This window comes from Myotis yumanensis, unplaced genomic scaffold, assembly GCF_028538775.1.
Source record: "Myotis yumanensis isolate MYYU_CA2020_CCGP unplaced genomic scaffold, mMyoYum1.0.hap1 SCAF_16, whole genome shotgun sequence".
Classification (NCBI taxonomy): domain Eukaryota; kingdom Metazoa; phylum Chordata; class Mammalia; order Chiroptera; family Vespertilionidae; genus Myotis; species Myotis yumanensis.
This window is the reverse complement of record NW_027223767.1, coordinates 3,180,990-3,206,578: the sequence shown is the minus strand read 5'-3', so window position 1 is coordinate 3,206,578 and position 25,589 is coordinate 3,180,990. Positions and strand designations below refer to the sequence as shown.

The 25,589-nt window shown below is 45.7% G+C and overlaps 1 protein-coding gene across 9 annotated transcripts in view; it reads right to left on the bottom strand.

Moving 5' to 3' along the window:
- SPECC1 (sperm antigen with calponin homology and coiled-coil domains 1) overlaps positions 1 to 25,589 on the bottom strand; it is a 227,888-nt gene that overhangs the window by 110,650 nt on the left and 91,649 nt on the right. Inside the window, exon 1 of one of the 9 annotated variants that reach the window (XM_070395189.1) lies at positions 24,875 to 25,091. The exons of the other annotated variants lie outside the window; for them this stretch is intronic. Coding sequence (XP_070251290.1) covers positions 24,875 to 24,914 — 40 coding nt within the window. The 5' untranslated portion in view covers positions 24,915 to 25,091. Of the gene's footprint in view, positions 1 to 24,874; positions 25,092 to 25,589 lie in introns of those variants that run through there. 9 annotated transcript variants of the gene reach the window in all.

Here is a 25,589-nt window from a genome sequence, read left to right as displayed (position 1 = left end):
CAGTCGACCAGTCGCTATGATGTGCACTGACCACCAGGGGGCAGATGCTCCAACCAGTAGGTTAGCTTGCTGCTGTGGTCCAGTCGATCAGAACTGAGCGAGACAGGCCAGGCACGCCCTGGAGCCCTCCTGCAGTCCCTCCCCAGCTGGCCAACCTCCCACATCCCTCCCTGGCCTTGACTGTGCACCAGTGGGGTCCCTTGGCCTGGCCTGCGCCCTCCTGCAATCCAGGACCCCTAGGGGGATGTTGGAGAGCAGGTTTCAGCCCAATCCCACAGGCCAGGCCAAGGGACCCCACTGGTGCATGAATTCATGCACCAGGCCTCTAGTATATAAATATAGTTGACCCTTGAACAACATAGGGATTGGGGTGCCAACACCCATACAGTCAAAAATCCACAAATAACTTCTGAGTCCCCCTCGGTACCTGTGAGGGACTGATTCCCCTCTGGCCCCCACCATGAATGGATACCAAAATCCGAGGATGCCCAAGTCCTTTATATAAAACTAGAGACCCAGTGCATGAAATTCATGCACGGGTAGGGTCCCTAGGCCTGGCCAGTGATCAGGGCTGATCGGGGCCTTCCGGCTGCCGGCTGGGGCCTGCCGGCAGGGCCTTCCTTCCCAGGCTGCTGGCTGCCGGCCGGGACTTTCCTTTGTTCCGTGCCACCCCCTGTTGGTCAGCGCACGTCATAGCAAGCAATTGAACTCCCGGTCTCCCAGTCAAACTCCCGAGGGGACACTTTGCGTATTAGCCTTTAATATATTATAGAACAATGCATACAGTCAGCCCTCTGCATCTGCGGATTCCCAGTAGTGGATTGAAAATACTTTCTTGTACCTATGGGTGGTTGAATGTGCGAATACGAAATCCACCAATACAGAAAGCCAACTTTATATTTATTGAAAAAAACTGATGTATAAGTGGACACGCACAGTTCAAATCCTTGTTGTTCAAGGATCAACTATATATAGATTTAATATGTAATATGTATTACCTATTTACACAGAAAATGTGTTCTTAAATACTTATTACATTATATGTTAATATATAATTATATATAATGCCTTATTACATTATATAATATATACTAGAGGCCCGATGCATGAAATTCATGCAAGAGTAGGCCTTCGCAGCCACACCCGCTGCCTCAATCCCTCCCTCACAACCGCTGGCAACTGCCTGAATCCCTCTCTCGTAGCCGAGGCGGCTGCCTCTATCCCACAGCTGCAACCCCAGCTTCATCTGGAAGGTCGCCTGGAAGGATGTCCAGAAGGATGTCTGGTCTAATTAGCATATTACACTTTTATTATTATAGATAATACAATAAATTTATATTTAGATGTATTTTAAATCACATATAAAATATATTCATTTAGAAATATTAATCCCATACTCATTTTTCAAGAAAATTTTTATCCAAATTCATCACCTGCATGTTCTACATCACTGTCTTCATCATTACTAGAGCTACTTTTAAGCCATCTATTCGAATTTGCAGAACCCACCTAAGCTGTTTTGAGATTTGGCGTTTTTGAATCCAGTGACAATATCACGCTGTCACTGAAAATTTACCAAGTCATAAATACATATTCACATGATATTGGGTCAATTTTTAAAAATTCCTCCTGTGGGTATATACCAGTATTTGTGATCTCTGCAACCTACCCACTTACTGTACTGTCATAATCTTTCACACCTCAATTCAACAACATGTAATGCCCCACATAATAAATAGTAAATGTTTTAAATTTGTCTCACTTTTTCTAAACCAATTCTCTCAGTTGGCCTCTACAAAACTCTAAAATTAAAACAAAATGAGGTTATTTTAGTCAATCTTCCCCGAATATTATTTTGTTATGCAGAATGAATAACATGCCCAGTTAGCCCCGCCAGTGTGGCTCAGTGGCTGAGTGATGACCTGCTCAGTGGTTGGGCAGCAGTGCCCAGCCTGAGCCAATTTTGTGTGAATGTGTTATTTAAAACCTCTATATTTTTGCTTCCAAGAGGTCATGGTTCCATTCCCAGTCAGGGAACATGCTCAGGTTGGGGGATTGATCCCCGGTAGGGGGCATGCAGGAGGCAGGCGGTTGATAATTCTCATCATTGATGTTTCTATCTTCCCCTCTCCCTTCCTCTCTGAAATCAATAAAAACATAAAAAAAAGAACATGCCCAGTTAAAAATGTCACTTTGTAAGGCTTGAATGTAAGGATCTTCCTTTTTTCCTAAGAAATAATGGGGGGGGGGGGGGGGGGAATTTGTGTGATATCCAGGCATGTTAATTTGAGGATTAATAATTGTACAATATTAAATCAGCCCACCCTGGAATGTAGTTTCTCCATTATTTTGAGGCTTGTTTTATGAACCACAATGACATTTAATACTTTTCACCTTATGTACTATAATACTCAGTTAAAATTATTCCTAGATACTTTATGACACCTGTGAATTGGCTTTTTTTCAATTTCCAGTGCTAACCAGCTATTGCTAGCATAGAAAAAAAGCCATTGTTCTTTTTATATTTATTTTATATACAATCACTTACAAATGTCCTTATTCTTGGGATTAATTTGGTTTTCTTTCTTTTCAATATGTAAGCTGAAAGATGTTTTTGACATATTGCATAAACACCAAAACAATGTTAAATAACAGTGATAATACTTCCATTTCCTACAGTTTTTCTAATTATTACTATAGACTGTATTTTTAATTTCTTCAATACATGAGATAATAGATCCTTCTTCATTTTTAACATTTTTTCCTTTTTTTCTTCAATCAGAAAGTTTCCAAAGTCTTTTCAAAGAAGTGGTACTTTATCTTTTATCTTCTTTATCGTTTTATATTTTATTTCAGTTTTTATCATTATTTATTTTTAAAAATATTTTTTAGTTATTTTATTTCATTTTATTTTTGATTATTTAATTTTTAAAATTGATTTCAGAGAGGAAGAGAGAGAGAGAAACATCAATGATGAGAGAGAATCGCTGATCGGCTGCCTCCTGCATGCCCTCCACGGGGATCAAGCCCACAACCCAGGCATGTGCCCTGAACAGGAATCGAACTGTGACCTCCTGGCTCATAGGTCGATGCTCAACCACTGAGCCACGCCGGCTGGGCTTAATTTGTTTCTTTATTTTGTTTCCTTTCTTAGTTTCATATGGTGAATATTTTGCTCATATATTTTCAGTCTTTTTTATATTAATAAAAGCACTGATGATTATACATTCTCCTGAGTATAGCATTAACTCTATTCCACACATTTTGCTACAAAGCTCTCCTTCTCCATTTATCTCTGATTTATAATTGTTGTTTTAACTTTCTTTTGGTGCAGAAATTATTTTAAAACGTGTCTCTGAATTCCAAAGTAGTTTTTTAAAATAATCATCTTTTTTACCACTAATTTAATTTATTAAGATAACAGATTATTGCACATAAAAATCTTAATTTTTATATTTTTACTTTTTTGTTGTTGTTAATCCTCACCTCAGGATATTTTTTCCATTGACTTTCAGAGAGAGTAGAAAGGAGGGAGGGAGGGAGGAAGGGAGAGTGGGACGGGGAGAGGAAGGAAAGAGAGAGAGAGAGACAAATGATTGGCAACAATGATTGGTTGCCTCCCCAAACAGGGGATTGAACCTGCCACACTTCCGTGAGCAGCAGATGCTCTAACCACGGCCAGGGCTGTATTTTACTTTTTGTTTTCTGTGACAAAGTTACGTGATCAAGTTCTGTGAACAATTCACAGATCTAGGAAGAATGTCTATTCCCCCATCTATAAATTTGTTGAATGTGTTATTTAAAAACCCTATATTTTTGCCCTGGCTGGCATTGCCCAGTGGTTAGTGTTGGTCCACATACTGAAGGGTTGCAGGTTCAATCCTGGCCCATTCTGGCTGTGTCTGGGAGGCAACCAATGGATGTGTCCTTCTCACATGGATGTTTGTTTTTCTCTCTCTTCCTCCCCTTCTACCCTCCCCCACCCACCCCCTTCAACTCTCTCTAAAAATCAATGGAAAAAGTATCCTCATGTGAGGATTTACAACAATAAAAAAAACCAACCCTCTATATTTTGGCTTTTTTTATTTGTCTCAGAGTTTGAAAACTGGCAGCCTGCAAGTTACAGATATGTTTTGTTTGGCTGGTAATTCTGCAGCAACTCAATATCCTTTAAAAACTGATTTTTTTAAATGCTTTAAAACGTATGAATCTCAATGCCTTTAGGCAAGGTATACATTCTCTAGTTCACTGTGCAATCCCCATCATCTCCACTGCCATACTCCTAATAACACATATTCATGTTGCCCAACTAGTCCCTGTGGGCATCCAAGTTGGCGATCAAGTTCCTTGATCTGTCAATTTACATCTCCGAGTAAAATATGGTTTAAAAAATCAAATTCTTCTTTTATTCTCATTTTTTGTTCTATGTATTTTATTGCTGAAGTTTAAAGATGGTCATATATTTTTAGTTTATATCAGTATATAACGTCCCTCTCTGTCCTCTTTAATGCTTTTGTTCTTGCATTCTGCTTTGTCTAATACTAATATTGCTTATCTTTGTTTTTTATTATATGAGTTTAGCTTAAGAATATTTATTGTGGGGATATTTGGCTTTATTTTTGTGCTTCATTTTGTTTACAATTTATTAACTCTTGTTTAACTTTTTTTTGTTTTGTTTTGTTTCAATGGACCTGGCATATATAGCATATTGTTCTTTTTTTTTTTTAATTTTTAATTAAATCTTTATTGTTCAGATTACATTTGTTCCTCTTTCCCCCCCCTATAACTCCCCTCCTCCCAGTTCCCGCCCCACCCTCCGCCCTCACTCCCCACCCACTGTCCTCATCCATAGGTGCACGATTTTTGTCCAGTCTCTTCCCGCATCTCCCACTCCCCTTTCCCCCCCAAGAATAGTCAGTCCATTCCCTTTCTATGTCCCTGATTCATTATAATCACCAGTTCATTATGTACATCAGATTATTTATTCACTTGATTCTTAGATTCACTTGTTGATAGATGCATGTTTGTTGTTCACAATTTGTATCTTTACCTTTTTCTTCTTCTTCCTCTTCTTACAGGATACCTTTCAGCATTTCGTATAATACTGGTTTGGTGGTGATGAACTCCTTTAGCTTTTCCTTATCTGCGAAGCTCTTTATCTGACCTTCAATTCTGAATGATAGCTTTGCTGGATAAAGTAATCTTGGTTGTAGGTTCTTGGCATTCATCACTTTGACTATTTCTTGCCATTCCCTTCTGGCCTGCAACGTTTCTGTTGAGAAATCAGCTGACAGTCGTATGGGTATTCCCTTGTAGGTAATTGAGTCTCTTTCTCTTGCTGCTTTTAAGATTCTCTCTTTGTCTTTTGCTCTTGGCATTTTAATGATGATGTGTCTTGGAGTGGTCCTCTTTGGATTCCTTTTGTTTGGGGTTCTCTGCGCTTCTTGGACCTGTAAGTCCATTTCTTTCACCAGGTGGGGGAAGTTTTCTGCCATTATTTCTTCAAATAGGTTTTCAATATCTTGCTGTCTCTCATCTTCTGGCACCCCTATAATTCTGATATTAGTGCGCTTGAAGCTGCCCCAGAGGCTCCTTACACTATCTTCGTGTTTTCGGATTCTTTTTTCATTTTGGTTTTCCGGTTGGGTGTTTTTTGCTTCTTCGAATTTCAAATCTTTGACTTGATTCTTGCACTCCTCTGGTCTGCTGTTGGGTGTCTGTATAATATTCTTTATTTCAGTCAGTGAATGCTTAATTTCTAGTTGGTTCTTTATCACAACATCGAGGGTATCATTAGTTTTCTTGAGGCTCTCATCAAGTTTATTGGCTGCTTCTAACACATTATTGCAAGCCCTCAAAATTGCGTTTTTTAGCTCCATATCCTCCATTTCTGTCATGTTTTTTTGTTTCCGCATTTCTTATGCTTTCTTGGTGTACCCCCTAGTGGTCTTTGTGCGCAGTCTTGTTCTAGTTAAGCCTTGATTGTTGTAGTTAATACTAGAGGGGTTTGACCACCAGGCCGACTGGCTGTGAGAATCAGCTGTGTCTGCCGTGAGAAAACTTCTGTCCTCTGGAGAGGCGCTAATCTAGTCTTTGCCTGAGGCTATCTGGCAAATGGCTCTGCACAGGGCTTGGGCGGGGCGGGTCGCAAGGGATCAACAGGGCGGGTGGAGGGAGCAGTTATGGCTGCTCTCAGTCTCGTTCCCAGAGGCTCTGCTTCTCAGAACCCCAGCAACCACTGCAAACCTCAGAGAGAAAGCTGCCCTCACGTTCCGACTGGTGCCAGACAATCCCGCCTCTCCCGTTTGAGTCTGAGTCCCTAGAGACTCGCCCGGATCTGGAGCCCAGAGTTTGAGACTCCCTCCTGATTGAAAACGACAACCTCGCCCTCAGCCACCAGCCCGCTCTGCGCACGCACCTCCGCACCTTTGTATTTTCCACACTGCGCCTCCTCTGAGCCTCGGTATGCTGTTCTCTCTCCTTCTAGTTGAAGAATCTCTCCTCAGCCAGCTTTCCTGTGGTTCTGGGTGATGTCCGTTCTGCTTTTAGTTGTATTTTTGAAGTGGTTGTTTGCGGCAGCAATCTCCGGTGTTTACCTATGCCGCCATCTTGGTTCTTCCTTCAGCATATTGTTCTGTTTAACTTTTTAACTCGCTTTTGCTGATTTGATATTGCTTCTCTTTATTCCTTTCTACCGGCTTACTCCTCATTATCATCCTCAATCTGTTATTTTGGGAATACTATGCTTTTCTATCCTGTTTGTGGTTACCGATCATTCCTAACAGCCGTAACTATACCTTTGTCAAAATCAAGTAACTATGCCCCCAACCCCCACCACTAACGGCAAGATTAATGTAGAGTACTTCCACATCTCAATGCTGGACCAGCACCCGAAATCCTGGGTTTTGCTGTGATAGTCTAGAATTCTGAATTCTGAGCTATTTCTTAGATTTTCCCTAAATGTGAGATCTTTCTTTTCAAGAATACATTATGAATTTCAGCCGCATTAGTTTCCTCCATTTATGTATATTGAAGCATAGTTACCTCCATCTTGTATAAAAACTGCTGTTTGAAATTCTCTGCTATTGTTAGATAGTCCCTTGTTCTGTAAACTCTGTCATTTTTAGAAAGTTTCTTATTCTGTAGAATAACTGTTTTAGTTTGAATAATAGAAAAAGATAAAAACTTAACTGTCTGATCTTGCAAGCTAGCCATCTAATGTAATGGACTAATACTGACAATAATTCCCGTATTCTTATGCCAAATGTTTGTTCCTTATGTATCCAAGATTACAAACTGTAACGATAACTAACACAGAGCTCTTTGTAAAATTTGCAGACAAAGAGCCCAAAAGGTATAAATACAGGAAACTTCCCCTGTGTCTTCGCTCAGAGATTTGGAAGAAACACCTCCCTCTGGGCTGCAATAAACGACTCCTAATTAATTAGTTCATTAAGGCGACTCGTATCTATCTTGCTGATTTACGATACGACAATTCAATGTTTCATTTGCAAGATTCATTTCTCAACATTTTCTTAAGTTCTTCCTCTTCCTCTATCTTGATCCTTCTACTGACCCAAATACTATATCTAATTGCACATTTGAATATTTGCTCGTAGGGTATATAAATCCTTCATGTCTATAAAGATCTTTCTTTTGCCATGACTCATTGAATAATATCTTGGCAGGAGAATTTGTACCTGGCATTCTTTCTGACTACCTAGCTTTTAAACCTTTCTTTCCTATGCTTGTGGGCATCACCACTCTATTAGTCTGGGTTGAAGGCAGCGTCCGCTTCCCATTAAATAAGCTGAAAATGTCAGATGTTGGCTTCCTCACCTCCACCCTCAGCCCCTTGAACCTGCCATTATTTACACCTGCCCCAAACTCTGACTCAGGAACTAACGCTGCAAAGCAAGGACTATGATGGCAAATACGCACTGGCAGCTATGGTGGCTGTAGAAAGATCAAGATCCTGACAGGCAATGTCCCAGGTGCCCACTGTAGGCTTGTGCCAGCGTGTCCAGTGCAATGTCCATGCTCATGCAGAGCAGCAGGCCCAGTCTGAGCCAATTCTGTGTGCGACTCCAGGCACTGTTTCTGGCGGCACAGTCTCCAAGCCTCACTCTCCAGCCCTATGACAATTCTGCAGCAACTCAATATCCTTTAAGAATGGACTTTTCTTGCTAATTCAACCAAAATCAGTTTCTGTGTTCTGCAAGTAAGAAGTCAGGCCGATGTGGCTGGTACAGAAGACTTACTGCTCTTTAGTCAGTAGTCCCTACAGACACCACTAGCTTTTATGCATGAGCACTCCAATGCCATCCTAATCCTCCTCAAAACGGACCGATCTTCCTGTCCAGAAGTTGGTAGATTTTTGTCTTTATTGCTGCAGTCTAGCAATTAAGTTATGTCTTTTTCCAGAATTCCATGAGTCCTTTATCTGGCCTAGAACGTTCTTCAGCTGAGGAGTTTCCTCCTTTTATTGTGTCTTCTCCACCTGTTCCTTTCCCCTCCTAGGAATGCTAGTGTCCCACCTCACCATTTTGATGTCTTTGTGTTTTACAAAATACTTTCCAGAAAACTAATTTGTTCTCAATAGGGCTGTTGTCCTTTGTGTTTAATCTAGGAAAAGTTTAAATCAGGAACAATAACTGTGAGAGCAATTTCTTCTGGCGAATGCTTTCTTCCGTCTCTGGTTTGGTCGTGCTTGTGCTGAATGTCCAGTCTGAGCGCTCTCTCTCAAGTTATGAAATCCCCCTTACAGTGGATCACACTCTTTCTTTGCTTAATATGGGTTTGGCCCATGGCACCCAAACACATCAACACTTCTGGGCACTGGCAGATCATCACACAGAGGATGGCATGGAAGTTTTCATTCTGATACCCAGCAGGGAACATACTGGCGCAGTGAGACCTCTTCCACCCAGCCAGGGGGACATTTCCGTCTGCTTCCGTGGCTTTGAGAACAAGCAGAGGGGAAGCATTCCCTCCCAACTGCCAGCTCCTCCCCGCGCGGGGCTCCAGGAATCTGTGGGAACCGGGCCCCTGCAAGGGCTGACAGCAGGAAGGGAAAGGATCTGCCAGACCTGCCACACTGTGGCTTTTACTGTGCTGAAAACCAGTTCTGTCCTTGCTGTGGCCAACAGGGGGACCGAGGCTGAGCTACACCATCTGCACACCCAGACTCCTGACCTAAGGTATGTCAGAGATGGGCAGGGCAGGGGGTTACTGACTACTCTTCTTTTTCAACTCCCCTTCTCACATCCGCTTCTAAAGCTTCAAACAGCCACTCCACATGAATGCTTCCCAAATATTAATCTCTAGCTGTAAGATTTCCAACCACCCGTTTAACCTCTCCATCTCTATGTCCTGGCATGAAGGTAGTTCAGATTATTTGCATTTCACAAACCTTTCCTAACTATCTTACACGTCCCAGGCACAGTGGTACAAGGTATACTGAAATAGGGATGTACACAGCAGATGCACAGGAGATGGTTTCAATACAGTGCAATCAACGAGTGAACCAAGTAAACGTGGGGCCTGGGGAGCACCACAGGGCACCGGGTCCAGCCCAGAGGGTCAGAGAAGGCGGCTGAGAAAGGCTCACCACGAAGCTGGGTCCTGAAGGCAGACGAGTAAGTGTGGAGGAAGGTCACTCTGACAGAGCTAATGGGCTCGAAGACAAAGGAAGTGGGACAGGCAGATGAAGCCCCAAACCTAGTAAGATAAACATGTAATAGAACAAAGAGTATACCAGCTTTGCTAAATCTCATCCTATGATCTTGAAAAGTATCATCCTGAGAAAGATCGGTTTAAGAGGATAAAACTCAGGAAGGACTCCGGGAAGCCTGAGGGCAGTGCCACAGAGAGCAGAGATAAGCAGGACTGTAACTGACAGATTCCTGTGATGGACCCCTTCTCTAGGAGAGAAGCATCCTGCGGGGCACAAGGATGGCTCTTTAGCCGATGAAGAAATACAGAACATCTCCACTGACCAACAACCACTGCCCCTGCACACGGAGCTGAGCAGAAGATGAAGAACTACTCGGATATGTCTGTGGCTAAAACTCAAAATTCCTAAAAGTGAGTTATTTATGTTGCCTCTCAAATGCTCCTCCTGACTTTCCTGGGGCCTGTCTTTCTCAGTGTTTACACCATTCCCAATCATCCAATTTCTTCCTTTATAGAAAAGAAGTTTAAAAATATTACTAGAGAATATAAAAGATAATGAACGAAAATATGTATCATATTCCTAGAAAGGAAGGCTCAATACTGGGAAATGTGCGGATTCTTCCCTAAAGTAATGCAATTTCACCAAAATTCACACTGATTTTTTTTTTTGGAAACCAGATAAAGTAGCCCAAAGAATAAATAAGAAGAAATTGTAAAAAAAAAAAAAAAATTACACTGAAGAAAACTTGATTAATCAGATACTAAAATATTACATAGCTACCACAATTAAAATCATGTAATCAATGAAGCAGAATATAGAAAACAGTAAATATATCCAAGAATATGTAAGTAGCTAAAATAAAATTTAAAAAAGCAAATTAAAATCAGTGAGGAAATAAATCTTGCTCAGTAAATGCTGCTGGAATAATTACTAAACGTTTTAAATCCATATTCTTACATCATATACCAAAGTACATTCCAAATAAATTAAAAACATTAAAAAATGGAATATAAAACCCCAAAACATGTGACCTTTGGATGGGAAAAATCTTTCTAATGGAAAAAATAAATCTGTATACAATAGCTTCAGACTTCTATATTTTAAAAAGACATAAAAACCTATACTACCAGAAAAAAAAAAACAACCCTGCAGAAATTATCTGCAACAATATAACAGAAAGAAATTTGTACTACTACTATACCAAAAAATAAACAAGAAAAATATTAAAACTCCAATGGACACTGAGAAAAGACAAATCACAAAGAAAAATGACCAATAAATATATGCAGTTCAGGAGACATACAAATTAAAACAATGAAATACCTTTTTACCTATCCAGTTAGGAACAATGATTTGGGAACATAACAATGTGGCAGGCTGCAGTGAGACCAAGCTCTCCTACACAGCTGCATGCATTTTATAACACTTCCAGAAAGAACACAGAAATACACCTCAAGGGATTTACAAACAATCTTATATTTTAGCCAAGTAAGTATCATTTAGAATTTAGCCTAAGGATATATTCAGAAATTTAAACACAGATGTATTTATTAGAATTATTTAAAATAGAAAAAAATATTGGATCCAACAATAAAAGGATTAAATAAATTACAGTAATATGTACAACAGAATATTATGAACATGTTAAGAGTATCTGGGAATATTTAATGACATGAAGAAATCTTATGATACACTGTCAAATAAAAAAGCAAGATCAGAATCTGAATATACCATAGGATTTAACTGTGTAAAAGTACACAGGTGTGTGCGTGCACTCAATAGTCACACCACATGGAGTGGTTATTATTTCGGAGTGATTTTTACTTCCCAGATACATTTCTTTAGTTTCTTAATCTATATATAAAAAAGCCTAAGCGACCAGAATGCCAGAACGACCAGTCACTATGATGCGCACTGACCACCAGGGGGCAGACGGTCAACGCAGGAGCTGCCCCCTGGTGGTCAGTGCGCTCCCACAGCCAACCTCCCAGGGCCGGCCAACCTCCCCTGGTCCCTCTCCCCCATCAGGCAGGCCCTGGGCGACAGCCCGCAGGAAGGCCCTGATCAGCCCTGATCGCTGTAAGAATTTAGTGCACCGGGCCTCTAGTTTTCTATAAAACTGACATGTATTACTAACATAATCAGACAAAACATTTATATTAAAACAAAACACCAAAAAGCTCCACTAGTTCCCTTTTCTTCACAGAACACATTCCAAAACATCACAGCACACTGCTTTAAACTACACATTTCTCTGCCTACCACCCTCCTTAACGTTCTGGCAACACCAAAGATCTAAGAGTCCCTAAAACTGCGGGGCTCTTTCACAACTCCTTTTCTTGGCAAGTGCTTATTTCCTCTGCCTAAAACCCTTCCACCCCAGCAAAGGCCCTTCGGCCTTCAAAACTCGGCTGTATGTCCCTCTTCCGTGTAACCTTTCCCAATTCCACAGGACAAAATACTGCCTCCTGGGCGGAGTCCCCGGCGGAGTCCCCACCTCTTGCTTGGGGCCGCCCTGTGGAGTGAGTGTGCTGCCATAAAGTGTATCTCGGCTCTTCCTCCCTTCAGGAGCCTGAATAGCACCCCTGAGGCCCTGAAGATGTCCAGATCCCAAACCCTGGGGCCTGGGAACATGTTACATGGCCAAGGGACTTGGCAGGTGTGATTAAGTCAAGGATCTTGAGTTGAGGAGATCCTTTTGGATTATCTGGTGAGCTCAAAGGAATCTAAGGATCTTTTAAGAGGGTGGCAGGAAGGTCAAAGACAGAAAAGTAAGACATGAAAGCTGAGGCCCTGTCTTCTGGTTCCCCTGCCTCTTGTCTCTCTCCACCACGACTGGCGACCATCGACCCTTGGGTGCAGACAAAAAGCAAGCAGCCGTGGACAGGAAAGAACGGCACTGAACAGCTTTCCAGCATCAAGTGCTCTGGGGTTGGCAGAAAAGTCTTGAACAAGACAGTGTTGGCTGAACTGCACAATGAAATCTGCTGTCCACTTGCACCAAGGCAGGACCCGGAACACGCCCTGCACTGTGTCGCTGTCTGGTTTAATGTGACTGAACAGGATTTTATGTAAAAACCTGGTCATCAATCGGGCTGCCTCAGAACGTGGCTTTGTTGTCACTGCTCCAGACACCGGCCTGGTGGCTGCGATATTAAAGAAGGTGGTGGCTTTATGTGATGCCACTGCAGACCCTTGGAAAACTAACTACAGAATGCACTCACGTAACGGAGGAGCTTCCCAGCTCCTAAATGCCGATCTTTTCCTGTGGACCCCAAAGGATGTGTATTTTGGCCACTCTGTGGGAAGCCATGGAGCTCGGACTGTGCTTTGAAGAACCCAAGAAAATATAAATCTGTGTCAGCATTCCCTCCAATGCGACCCAGTGCTCTGTCCTTGGGGCAAAAAGCCTCTAGTGGATACCAGGGAACGGAGGGGAGTCCATGGAAAGCTATGATGCCACCCGTCTGTGAAGGCTGCCCAGGGTCCGGGTGCACAAACAAACTGATCACAAAAGATGACCAGCTTCCTTCGGATGGACAGTTCCTACCTGAGACTGCACAGCTGCCTGGACAGAAAAGAAAGCCCCTGCTGGTTTGTTTACAAGAGGGTTATGCTCATGGCTCCCGCTTCATTGCAACCTTCTTTACTGATCACATCAGACGTCATCCAAAATACCTGAGTGCTTGAAAACTTCAGATAAGAGAATCCCCTGGATTATAGAAGCTGTAGGGGAAAAGGTTTCAAAGCATTGTATTTCATAATATTAAAAATGCTTTATTCTATAGTTGAGTCACCTTCTGAAGAAATATATGAAACCTGAAAAAAAAAGAAAGAAAAGAAAAAGGAGATGATGATAGGACCAGCGGCTGCGTAGTCACTTGAAGGCAGAGGGAGAGAAAATGCTGGTGGCCTTCAGAACTGGAAAAGGCAAGGAACGATTCACCCTGAGTCCCCAGAAGGAACGCAGCCCTGCCAACACCTTGACTTTTAACCTTTGGAACTGTGAGGTGATAAATGTGTATTGTTTTCAGCCAGGGAGTTGGTGGTAATTTGTTACAGCAATAATAGGAAAACAATACACGCCCTGACTATACCAAGAGCACCTGGGCAGAGGGGCGGTGAGTTGTGGTCACTACTTCATTGAAAATGACTGAAAAGAAGTAGGGACATGAGAGGCAGGAAGAGCAAGGAAAGGAACGGAGTTAACAGTTGTTAATTTATTTACTAACTTTTTTTTACACTTATTACCTTCTGGGCATTGTTCTGAGAACTCCTTCAAGGAAGTGTTACTATCCCCACTTTACAGAGGAGAGGAATAAAGCAAGAAATTAAGAAACAGCTGGTAAACAAGGGGCCAGGAATTGAGTGCAGGAATTCTGCTCCAGAGCCCTGCTGTTAAATGTAAGAAGAAAAAATTTATACACTGAGGAGGTTGCAGGAATTTGGACATTTACATGAGCCCAGGGGACTCAACGTGTTTAAATCAGGCTGGCTTTATTAAGGGAATATGCTGTATTCGATGTGCCATGTGCTGTGGGATCCCGTTTTCTGCGTAGCCTGATTCACATCTGGAGTCAAATCCCTCAGCATGATGCAGACAGCATGATGCAGATGGGAGTTTAAAGGCTGTGGAATGCTGCCCTGCAGGCTACCTTCCTATGCATCCAGCACACCTCCCACCCCATCCAGTGGAGGCCCAGAGAGGCCCTGCACCAGGACGAGAGAAGCCCAGCACCTGTCCAAAGTTCCTTCTGGCCAGGAACGCTGGTGGGATGAGGGGGTGACAGAGGCCGGCAGCAGCGCTAAACTCCGGGAGCACATCAGTCCTGATTCCCAGGTCCCTCAGCAAGGCAGTGGGTAAACAGATGGAAAGTCCCCCACCCATATTTTCAATGAGATTGAAAAGGAAAACACCTACATTAAGAGAGGAAACTTGGTATCAGCAGAGATGGCTTTCACATGCAAAACACTGATGACCAGCAACACCCAGTTAGCGGATTAGAAGACCAACTAAGGACTTTCACTCAATTCTGAGAAAAAGGATAGTGTGATGATACCATGTTATTGTTGTTTTAATTAAAAGACATGGAGGAAGAACGGAAGGATCCAATATAAGTTTGATAGAAAGCCAGATGGTAAGTAGAAAGCAATGGGAGAAACTTAACCTGAGGTAAAGCAATGGATTTAAAGACTTAAAGGGCATCACCAATTACCAGGCAAAGATAATGAAGAGGAATTCACACTCCGACTGAATTCCAAGCACCAGGCTGACTTAGAGCAGATCTTCTCCGACCAGAGGCGAGGGGTGAGGGGTCCTGACAACCTGGTGATGGTTTTAGAGGCAGGCCCAGGGATGCCGACATCCTGCCTGGGGCTCAACCCTCCTCTCCACGGTCTCCGGACCGGAGGTGCTGCCCCGTGAACAAGTCCCACTGGACGCTTCACACTGGAAGGAGCACCTCACTGACAGCTAGCTGGCCAGGGCCTCCCGCCAGCGCTGAGCAGAATGCAGGGAGGACCAAGACCTTCAAGAGGCCTAGAAAAGAAACTTTCTCTACTGTATTCACAGCAACTTCTGACTCCAAGTGTGTGGGTTTTCCACGCACTGACCAATTCCCCAGCTCTCTGGACACCAACTGGGTGTCCTCCAGTCCATTCTGACGGCCCCGAGTCACTGCAGGGGAAGGAGGCAGTCCCACAGACTCCCCACTTCAGGTGCTGGGCCCAAGTGCCAGGCTGTCATCTGTACTTCTGACCAACCAGCTACAAACTGGGGGTGAGGGTGGGGGTCGCACAACCTCTGCCTCAGGTTTGATAATTTGTTATAACGGCTCACAGAACCCAGAAAACAGTTTGCTTACTAGATTACGGGTTAAGGAAACAACTCAGGAACAGCCAGATGGAAAAGGGTGCACAGGGCAAGGTGTGGGGACAGCATGGCGCGTCCATGCTCTCCGCGTGCGCCACCCTCCCAGCCTCTGGGCAACCTGAAAGCTCTCCAAATCCCACTGCTCATCACTTTTATGAAAGTGACATCACATAGGCATGTTTGATCAAATCACTGACCACAGATGGTTAAACCCAATATCCAAGTCCCCCTCCCCTTCCACCAGAGGCCAGGGATGGGGCGGAGGGTTCCAGATCTCTAACCACTTGGTTGGTTCCTCTGGCAACCAGCCGCTCATTCTCCAAGAGCATAAACTCAGGTATGGTTGAGAGGCTCACTGTGAGTAACAAAACACACTCCTCTTACCCCTGTCACTCAAATGCCATGGGTTTTAGGAGCTCTGTGCCAGGAACTGGGGACCAAATGTATATTTCACATAAATCATCGCAAGGCCTCTAACGCTCACCCTCCACTCCGCAGGGCAAGCAGCGACCTAGCCTCCCCTCCCACCCACAAAGGCCATGAGGTCCTGGGTAAACAGGCCCTGAGGGTGGCGGCAAGTAGTGCAGGGGAGTGAGTCAGGCCTGGTGCGGACCTGAGTCAGCCGGTGGGGTGCAGGCAGACCTGTGGTCAGCCCTGGAGCCAACTCCCTGAGAGTGAACTTGTTAAGGAAGAAAATACTGGGTGAGTGTTTATTTGCTTTGAGGATATCAGAATGCCTTCTTCAGGGTGAAATTCATAAAGGAAATGAAAGACTGCTGGGAAAGGGAAGAAAAAAGATTCTCCCCTGAAGCCTCCCCGTGGCTGATGGGAGGGGAGAGGGGAGGTACACAGATCTGACCCTGGGTCTCAATTTGGGGAAATGATGGAGGGCCAGAGAGCTCAAGCTCCCCCGGGACCACTGCGGGGCAACAGCATCCATTCCCAGCCTCGCCGCCGCCTTCACCCGCGGAGGTACTCTCAGGGCACCCCTCAACTTTGTGCACCACCCTAAGCGCCCATTTCCCTGGAAGCCACCGGGACAGTCTGTTATAGCCTCAGTACGTATGTGTAGCATGCTCACTTAATTATTTCACTAATCTTAAAATAATACTTATTGTAATTTAGTCTTACTTAGTTTTAATTAGTCTTATTTTTTAAAATCAAAGGGCACAATCAACTGCCTATAGAGCCAGACAGGTAAGTAAATGTCCATGAAAGGAAAGAACTACAGGGAGTGGTGGGAAATGTGACTGTGAGAGCTCAGGCCCTGTCAAAACATGCTTACCAAGACACCAAGACACCAGAAGGCAAACGAAGTTGACCAATCTGTGTCCCCTGGACGCACTGCATAGAGATTTCCTCAGCATGCACACAATTTTACACCCAGCTGTGCTCATTCACCTCTGCAGCAAACCTCTCCTCCTGGGACAGGACCCCGGCAAGCACAGCCGGGCGGCAGTCTGCGCTCGCAAGGATATCATATCACCTCAGTGTTACACAAACACCTTAGAAGTCTGAAGAGAAACTTCTTTGGAAATAATGGTCGCTGACCATTTCACCTAAATATGAAATAAGACAGAAACCCTGAGGTCAGCTCACAGTCTGCATTCTTCTCATGCCAGGGCAAAGGCGAGACTTGCATTTTAGTTATTGTTTCCCTTTGTTTCCCGGCGTAGCTCGTGCATCCTTATTTGGAAGTTTTCTTTTCTGGCCTACAAAGGGGGGAAAGACAGTCCTCTGTACAAATTCAAATGCTTTCTCGCCAGCCCCTCCAGAGCATCTGACAGAATCCTATTCTCTGAAAGGTGGGCGGGACGTCAGAGATGCAGCTCAAGTCCTCTGCCGTCATGAAGACCCATCAAGGTCAAAAAGGAGAAATGAGCCTCGACTGTCTGCCTCTGGACCCAGTTGTGTCTAATATTCCAACTGTCACCGAGGGAAAATAGAATGTGTTTGTTTCATTTACTTTACTTACAATTGAGCCTCACCAGAATCTCTCTATGTATTCGGTCCCCTTCATTACACACACTCTCATTTCTAAAACACTCACATCTGACTTACAGCCTGTGGGGGTAGAGATTAAAATTTCTCAAGGGGCGACGGTAACAGTAACATTCGGAAGCCTGCCTATGAGTCCCAGCCCACCGCGCTTCCCGCATTTCCTCTGTCCTCTCCCCATCCCGCCTTCCCCTCACACATCCCTGTCTGGCCCCTTCATGCCCCCTCATGCTAATGCTCATCAACTCAGACTCTGCCCAACCAAGCCCTGGGGATTATTCATCAGCCCCTGCAAACAAAGGATCTTGCCCCCTGGGGAGGAGGGGGAGCCTACCGCTGGGGAAAAGGTCTACCAGGGGAGGTGACATTTGAGCTGCTGAGGCCTGAAAGGATCAGTGGGATGAACGTATAATTTATCTTTCAAAGGGCAGCACTTTTTAAAAAATTTTTTAATTGATTTCAGAGAGGGAGAGAGAGATAGAAACATCAATGATGAGAATCATTGACTGACTGCCTCCTGCGTGCCCCACACTGGGGATCGAGCCCGCAACCCAGGCATGTGTCCTCACCGGGAATCGAACCATGATCTCCTGGTTCATAGGTCGACACCCAACCACTGAGCCAGGCCAGCGGGGCAAGGGCAGCACTTTTAAGAGTAAAAATAGGCGTTAATTGACCCCAATTGATGGGACACCCCGGACAAAATGGTTTTATGTTCAAGCTATAGAGGAGTCAGCTGTCAGGTTCTGTGCCGGGAGCATCCCTGCAAAGGGCCAGGAGAAGGAGCGCGGTGTGGTTCCCAGACACAGAGACCTGAGCATCTCCGGGGAGCGCTGACGCAGGAACCACGCGTCAGGGCACAAGTGTACAGCCGTTCAGCTACCTGAGATGCTGTCACTAACAGGAACAAGAGGTCTCCAGAGAAGCTAAAAACTTCACACCCTTTCATTATTAGAAGAAGCACTTATGGCTTACACTCAATTCTGGCAGCTTTAGTTACTGCTTTCTAGGCTCTGGGGAGCAGATTAGAGGCAGCAGGTGACGGAGAAAGAAGCCCAGAATCTGACAAGCATATGACCCCAGTGTGGACTGACCACAGCCATCAGAAGCCCCAGGCACCCCAGAGTCAAGGCTGGTGACAGAACTGACAGTGATAGTGATGGTTTGAGCAATGAAAAAAACAGTAAATAAAACGGCCATGTTTGTAATACTTTAAGAACTCTTTTGTATCTGAAATGGTTAGCAGAAGGCTCTGGATACCAGAATTTCTTATAAAGGTCAAATGTACAGTTTACATTAATATGCAATCACTGATCCAATTACTGTTATTTCTTGATTTTTATTCTTCCTTCTTAATCACAATTACTGATTGAAAACCCTACCAAGGCATAATGCACAAAAGCAGAATGTCATAAAGGTTAGGATGTCAGGAAGACTTCATACAAACACACGTGCAAACAAAACACATACACGCAGCCCCTCCCGACCGGCCCCCCTGTTAACCTGCAGAGACGGTTTTAACACATCTTTGGTCCCATTTGCAAGCATATGATTCCATGTCACGTTGGCACAATGTACTGTATTCAGATTGAAGGGAGAGCAGAAGAGACCTAAATAAAACTGTACACATTATTTTCATAACAGTTCTATGACCACTATGAATAGGTTCTTTGTTTATCTGTTGATAAATCAGAAGGTTAGACTGCTGATAATTTACCCTTCCAAGGTTGTTGTTTTTTTAATTTGGCTACTGGTGCTAGAGAGAAAAGCAAGAGCAATTAGAGGAAGGAGATGAATTCTTTGGCAGACGAAACAAAGGGGATTTTCAAGGGCTTTGGGGGTTGTTGGCACGAGTGCTTTATTAGATATAGTTTCAGGTCAAAACTTATGACTACTTTTTATGAAAGTTTTATCATCATCCCTAATCTAACCCTTATCCATAATTAGGTTTAATTTGGAACACGTACCTGGAAATTAGGGGAAGAATAGAGTGAAGAAGAAAATACCAATTTTTCTGAAGTAACAGAGCAAGGGTTAAAAAATAAGCAGAGGCAGGGGACGGTGATACGAGCTGTGAGACAGAGGGAAATGCGATGGTGGGCTGTGTTCAGTCCCCGAAGGGCTGAAAGGAGACAGTGAGTGGTCAAGTTCCCTGTGCCAACCCAGGGGGAGTCATTGGCCCAGGATATCTGGGTTAGATTTGTTGTGAGATGGAATGCAAAAAACTCGGTGAAAGAAGCTTTTCCCAAGTTCATAACAAATGATTTCTTTAAATTTAAAATTTTAAATATTTGGCCAACTACACTGATTTTAAAATGTCAAACCTGATTTCTGCTGAGAATTCAAAAATTTCCTGGAAATACAAGGAACACCATCAGCTTACTAAAACCCTCCTTTCTGCTAGGGCCTCTGCAGAGTGTTAGGAGCCATGGAGATGAGTAAGACCAATAAAGATTCTCAAGTGTTCTGACTCAGCTGGAGAAGAGCCAACTCTTATTCAATGTGCAAGCAAAGGGGGTGCCGGGGGCGTGATGGCTGGGGGAAGGTAGCAGACAAATGAGCAGAGCATGGCAAGGGTAAAGACACGCTGACTGCTTGGGTCTGGCTGCAGGATTATTCCGTCCAAGTGCTTTGGCATGGAATGGCAAAGTCTTTAAAAGGATATACTAAAACCTCTAAAATTCTCAATGTGTTCTGCTCCTTCTATGGCTCTACAATATGAACTGGTCTCATCTGACAGGAGCCATATATAAACATTTTTTAAAGTATTTTATAAAAGAATTCAACAGCCTAAAATATCATACCTAACACACATTCAACAGGAAAAATCCCCATCTCCTCCATTCCCAAAACACTCCTCTGAATTAGAAAGTTTAAAAGTTTAAAAATATTAAGTCACACTCCGAACAGCAATCAAGTCTCCACTACAAGAGGAGGGCACACACAACCCACTCAACAGACACAGCTGGAGCACCCACCTCAGGTGATCATGAGCCCACAGGACACCTACTGCACAAGGCCACTCCCCCAAGACAGGGAGATGTAACAGCTCTACCTAATGCATAGAAACAAACACAGGGAGGCAGCCAAAATGGGGAGACAAAGAAACATCCCCCAAATGAAAAAATTCACTGCTTAAACACACACATACAAATTTAAGGCAAAGAGTAAGAAGCTAGTAGTGAGCTTTTCCAGTGTCAGGGCCGCACGGGGAGGATCTCTTGTGCAGGCTCCCCGAGGGTCTTCTGCAGTCCCTGCAGGTCGGCCACTGCAGAAGACGGCGGCAGCCGGGCATATGCACACGGGCCCAGCCTCATCAAGGTGAAGGGCGGCCCCTGGAGATGCCCCAGTGCACACACTGCAATACAAGCTCCTTCTGGGGAAGGAGCAATTTACCAGCGTGGACATCTCAGTCCCCGTGGAGGTGGTGGCGGTCCACCTCCGAAGCCCTGGGGGCTCACTACCAGAGATATGTGGATGAGGCTTCCAAGAAGGCGCTCAAAGACATCCTTATCCAGTGTGACCAGACCCTGCTGGTAGCTGATCTCCGTCACTGTGAATGCAAAAAGCTGGGGGCGGGGGGGGGGGGGGGGGGGGGGGGTCCTGGTGGCTGTGCTCACTACCAGAAATCCTACTGAAAAGCTTATCTGCGTTCACCTTTGTAACAAACAATGGTTGTGGAAAAAAATAAAAGAAGCAGCTAGCAGTGATAGTGGGGAAAATCTTCTAAGCTCACCTGCTAAGGCCTCTTTAGCATACTGACCACCTCTATGTGAATATAAAAAGGCAAATGTGCAAAATGGCACCCTTTCCTCTGGATTGCTACAGCCTCACCTGGGCCCACTCATCCCTTTCCCAGATGCCTTTAAACAGTTCACAACCTGCACAACTGCACCCAGCAGCCTCTCTGACAAGGCAAACACTGACAACCTGGATGGCTGCTGAAGGACTGTTAACTGGGACCTTCTAAGTAAAAGATGTGTCATCCACATGGTCCCTCATTCATGCAAGTTTTCGTATCTTTCACTTGATCCGTTTCTCTTGTCCATTCTACAGTACAGAGCCAGGCACAATGACCCGAGGCAGAGGATCGCAATCGCCACCAAAGAGGAATCTTGCTGCTACCACAGCCAATACCAGGGCTGGAAAAGAGACCGAGGCTGGGAACTTGCCTTCCGCCTCAGGTGTGGCCAGAGGAGCTGAGACGCTCCCACCAGGAAGAGATTGGGCAATTCCAACTCTTTTAAGCAAAAAGAGGGTGGGGGAGACTGAAGATGAGGATTTTACCTCATTTACCCTTTAAATAGACCACCACCACCCCTGCCCAAGCAACTGAGGTCGTGTGGATACCGCCATGAGGTGTGCCACTTGGATCTCTATTTAAGAAAGAATGTGGCTTCAGCTGCAGGGACTGCAGTTAGTGCCACCGGGATCCTAGGACTCCACTTGCCTTTGAGCTGAAGGCACATTCTTTTTCAGGCAGCCTCCAGCTGTGACTGACCACAGCGAGAGGACAGGACTGGCCATTTCTGCCCGACCTGGGACTCCTCTAACAGGCAGTCTGCTCTGAGGATCTCCCAGCCCAAACCTGCTGCCTCCCCCTTTTCCTTTAAGTGTTGGATCTGCATCATGGTCTAAAGCAGCGGTCGCCAATCTCACGGACCACCGGTTGGCGACCGCTGGTCTAAAGCTTTCCTGGCCTAATTCTGTTTCCCACCCCTTTTGTCTTTCTCGGGTATTACTCTCTAATCAACCTCATTCAGTCCTAATTCTGTTTAAGGGTGTCTCAAAGAACAAAACTGACACAATACAGATACTGTGTACAAATCAATCTGACAGGAGCCATATATAAACATTTTTTTAAGTATTTTATAAAAGAATTCAACAGCCTAAAATATCATACCTAACACACATTCAACAGGAAAAATCTGTCTCCTCCATCCCCAAAACACTTCTCTGAATTAGAAAGTTTAAAAATATTAAGTTGCACTTCGAATGTCCTTCGTGGTGATGTCCTTGCCTCATCCAGCCTCCCTCTACTGACCCTTTCCCTGTACCACTAATCTTTGGGTCTTGCTCTGATGACCCACTGAAGCACCTGTTCTGATTCTAGTCCAAAGCACAACTGCCTCATTCCAGCCCCCACAGTACAGCCGCCTGAAGATATGTTAATCTTTAACAAAACTCATTCCTAGGATCTCATTGATGTATCCTATAGCATGTCACACAGCATTGAGAGACCAATTAAAATTATACTCACACTTTCAGCCAACTATAGCCCAGCATTCAAAGTCTTTCCTAGCCCTAGCCGGATTGGCTCAGTGGCTAGAGGGTCAGTCTGCGGACCGAAGGGCGGTCAAGGGCATGTACCTCAGTTGCAGGCTTCTCCCTGGCCCAGCCCTTGTCGGGGCTCCTGTAGAAGGCAACCAATCGATGTGTTGTTTCTCTGTCAATCCCTCTCTCTTCCATTCTCTCTAAAAATCAATAGGAAAATATCCTCGGGTGAGGATTAAAATAAATAAATAAATAAGTCTTTCCTATGATTTTCTAATCTTATTGGCAGCGTATCCGCCGGAGTTTCCATTCTGAAGTGATATGCACTCTTTGAAAGATGCAATGAAATAAGTCACTGGCATAGAAGTCTCCTTCCCGTGTCCCTCCCCGAAGAGGGCTTTAAAAAGCACAGTCACTTAGAAATCAGAACACAGCACCCAAGGAACTCTCAAAAGCCCTCGCCAGGGGACAGACTCTTCACAAGTTCGACACAAAGGAAATAACACGCCAGGGTTCTCACAGTACCCGGGCAGCTGGGTCCTAGTGAGAGGTGTTTTTAAAATGTTACATATCCTGCCCTAACCGGTTTGGCTCAGTGGATAGAGCGTCAGCCTGCGGATTCAAGGGTCCCAGGTTTGATTCCGGTCAAGGGCATGTACCTTGGTTGCGGGCACATTCCCAATGGGGAGTGTGCAGGAGGCAGCTGATTGATGTTTCTAACTTTCTATTCCTCTCCCTTCCTCTCTGTAAAAAAATCAATAAAATATATTTTTTTAAATAAAATGTTACATATCCTTTACCTAACAGTTTATCACTGGGCTGTTATAACAAAGACATTATTTTGCAGATATTGGTTACTCTGCCCAAAGAAGTTTGGATAAATGCTGCATGTTAGAGAGTGACTGACGCCTATGTAATCTATGCCGTGGCCCCATCTGTAAAACTTTTCTTCTCAGTATGCCCATGTGGCGAAGTTTCTGACCCCAGTGTTGTACAGTCCAGTGTACCCCAACTGCCAGGATGGCACCACCTCAGCCCAGCCCGGCCCCAAGGACGGGGCCAGCTGAAGCTAAGGCCCAAGGTCGTCAGCACAAAACTGTTCCCAATTCAAGGAATTGACTTGGACTAATTGCTCCATCTCTCAGAACCTCATTTCCTCATTCGAATTCAAACGTAAAAGTTACCCGCTTGAAAAATGTTTCCGACTTCTGGCTCTGGCACAGGGAGCAGTACCTGTCACCTGCCAGCCCGGGACCCAGCACCGGGTGGACCATCTCTCCCCAGTCAGCCACCATGCAATGTTTTTTTAGGCTAAATTAAAGCCCATTTGTCTCATGTGACCGCACATAAATGTTCCGCTTTGTTTTTAAGTGCAACCCCGTGGTTTTCAGCATCTAAATCTGTGCTGGAGGCCAGGACGAAGACTAGAGCCCAGCTGACTCCACGCGCTGCTCAGTTTCTGCGGGAGGGCAGCGGAGGTGAGGCGCCGCAATAAGCACGGGCTCCGCGGGAAAACCCGTCTCGGTCAGCCCGGTCGGACCCCGAGGAACAGCTGCGGACGGGGCCCCCCGCCCCCCGCGGACTCCAGACAAGCGAACGATGCGCTGCGAAACGGACAATGAGCCCGAGACGCCGCCAAGTCCTACTTTCCGTGGAAATGCTGGAAAGTCTGCAAGAACCGCCGACACGCGGCCAGGAGACCTCGCCCGGGCGCAGGCAGGGGGCCGGCGGAGTCCACCACCGGAGCCACCGGCACCCGCCCCCTCCCCGCCCGCCCGGCCGGCCCGCGGGCGCCGCCACGAACCAGGCTCCTTCCCGCCGCGCCCGGGCCGGACCGGGCTCCAGGTCCTGTTTACGGGAGTGGCATTTCCTGGTCGCGGGGCAGCGCAGGTAAGTCCCAAGCCCACCGGCGCGCTCCGAGGCCAGACTCCGGCCCGGCAACTTCATCGCTCCGCTCGCCCGGCGCCGCGGGCGGGGGCTGCGCCGCCGGGCGCGGTGGGGGAAGGGCGCCGCCGGGGAGGGGGCGCGGCGCGACCCCCGCCGCCCGCACTGACCTGGCTCGGGCTCCTCGGGCCGCCCCGGGTGGTTGCCCATGCTCAGCCGACTCGGCAGCGGCCGGCTGGCCGGCCTCGGACCCTGTCCCCCGCGCGGCGGCTCAAGCCGGCTCCCGCGGACCAGGCGGCCGCGTCCGGCGGGTCCGCTCCAGTCAAAGAAAGGGCCGGGCGCCTTCCAGTTCCCGGCGGCCGCTCGCCCGGCGGCTCCGGGCGCGCAGGCGAGCCCCGCCCCCTCATCTGCATTCTGCCCGCCCACTTCGGCCCACAGCGCCCGTCGGGCGCGGCCCGCCCACCTCATCTGCATATCTCTCCGGCGAGTCCGGAGTCCCCTCCAGGCGAGGGAGGGACGCCCAGCTGACCGACTCCGGGCCTCGGGGCAGCGCTGAGAACTGCGGAGGGACGAGGCTGGAAAAACCCCACTGCGGGAGGCTGACGCCAAGTGACACCTGAAAGGCAAACCCCTGCGCGTGATAAGTTAGATCTGTGAGAACAAAAAAACATGGGGTTGGCACAGGACAGACGCTTCATAACTATTTTGGGGGTAAATGAACGTACAAGCAACTCTTGAGGAGGAGATGAAGAAAACGCTTTAACAAAGACTTGCTGATTATCCAAGATGAACACTACGGCTAATAAAAATGCATACCAATCCTAAGTGGTAACTGTTTTGCTACTATCAGCAATGACTAACTTATGGAAATTACCCTGAACAGCT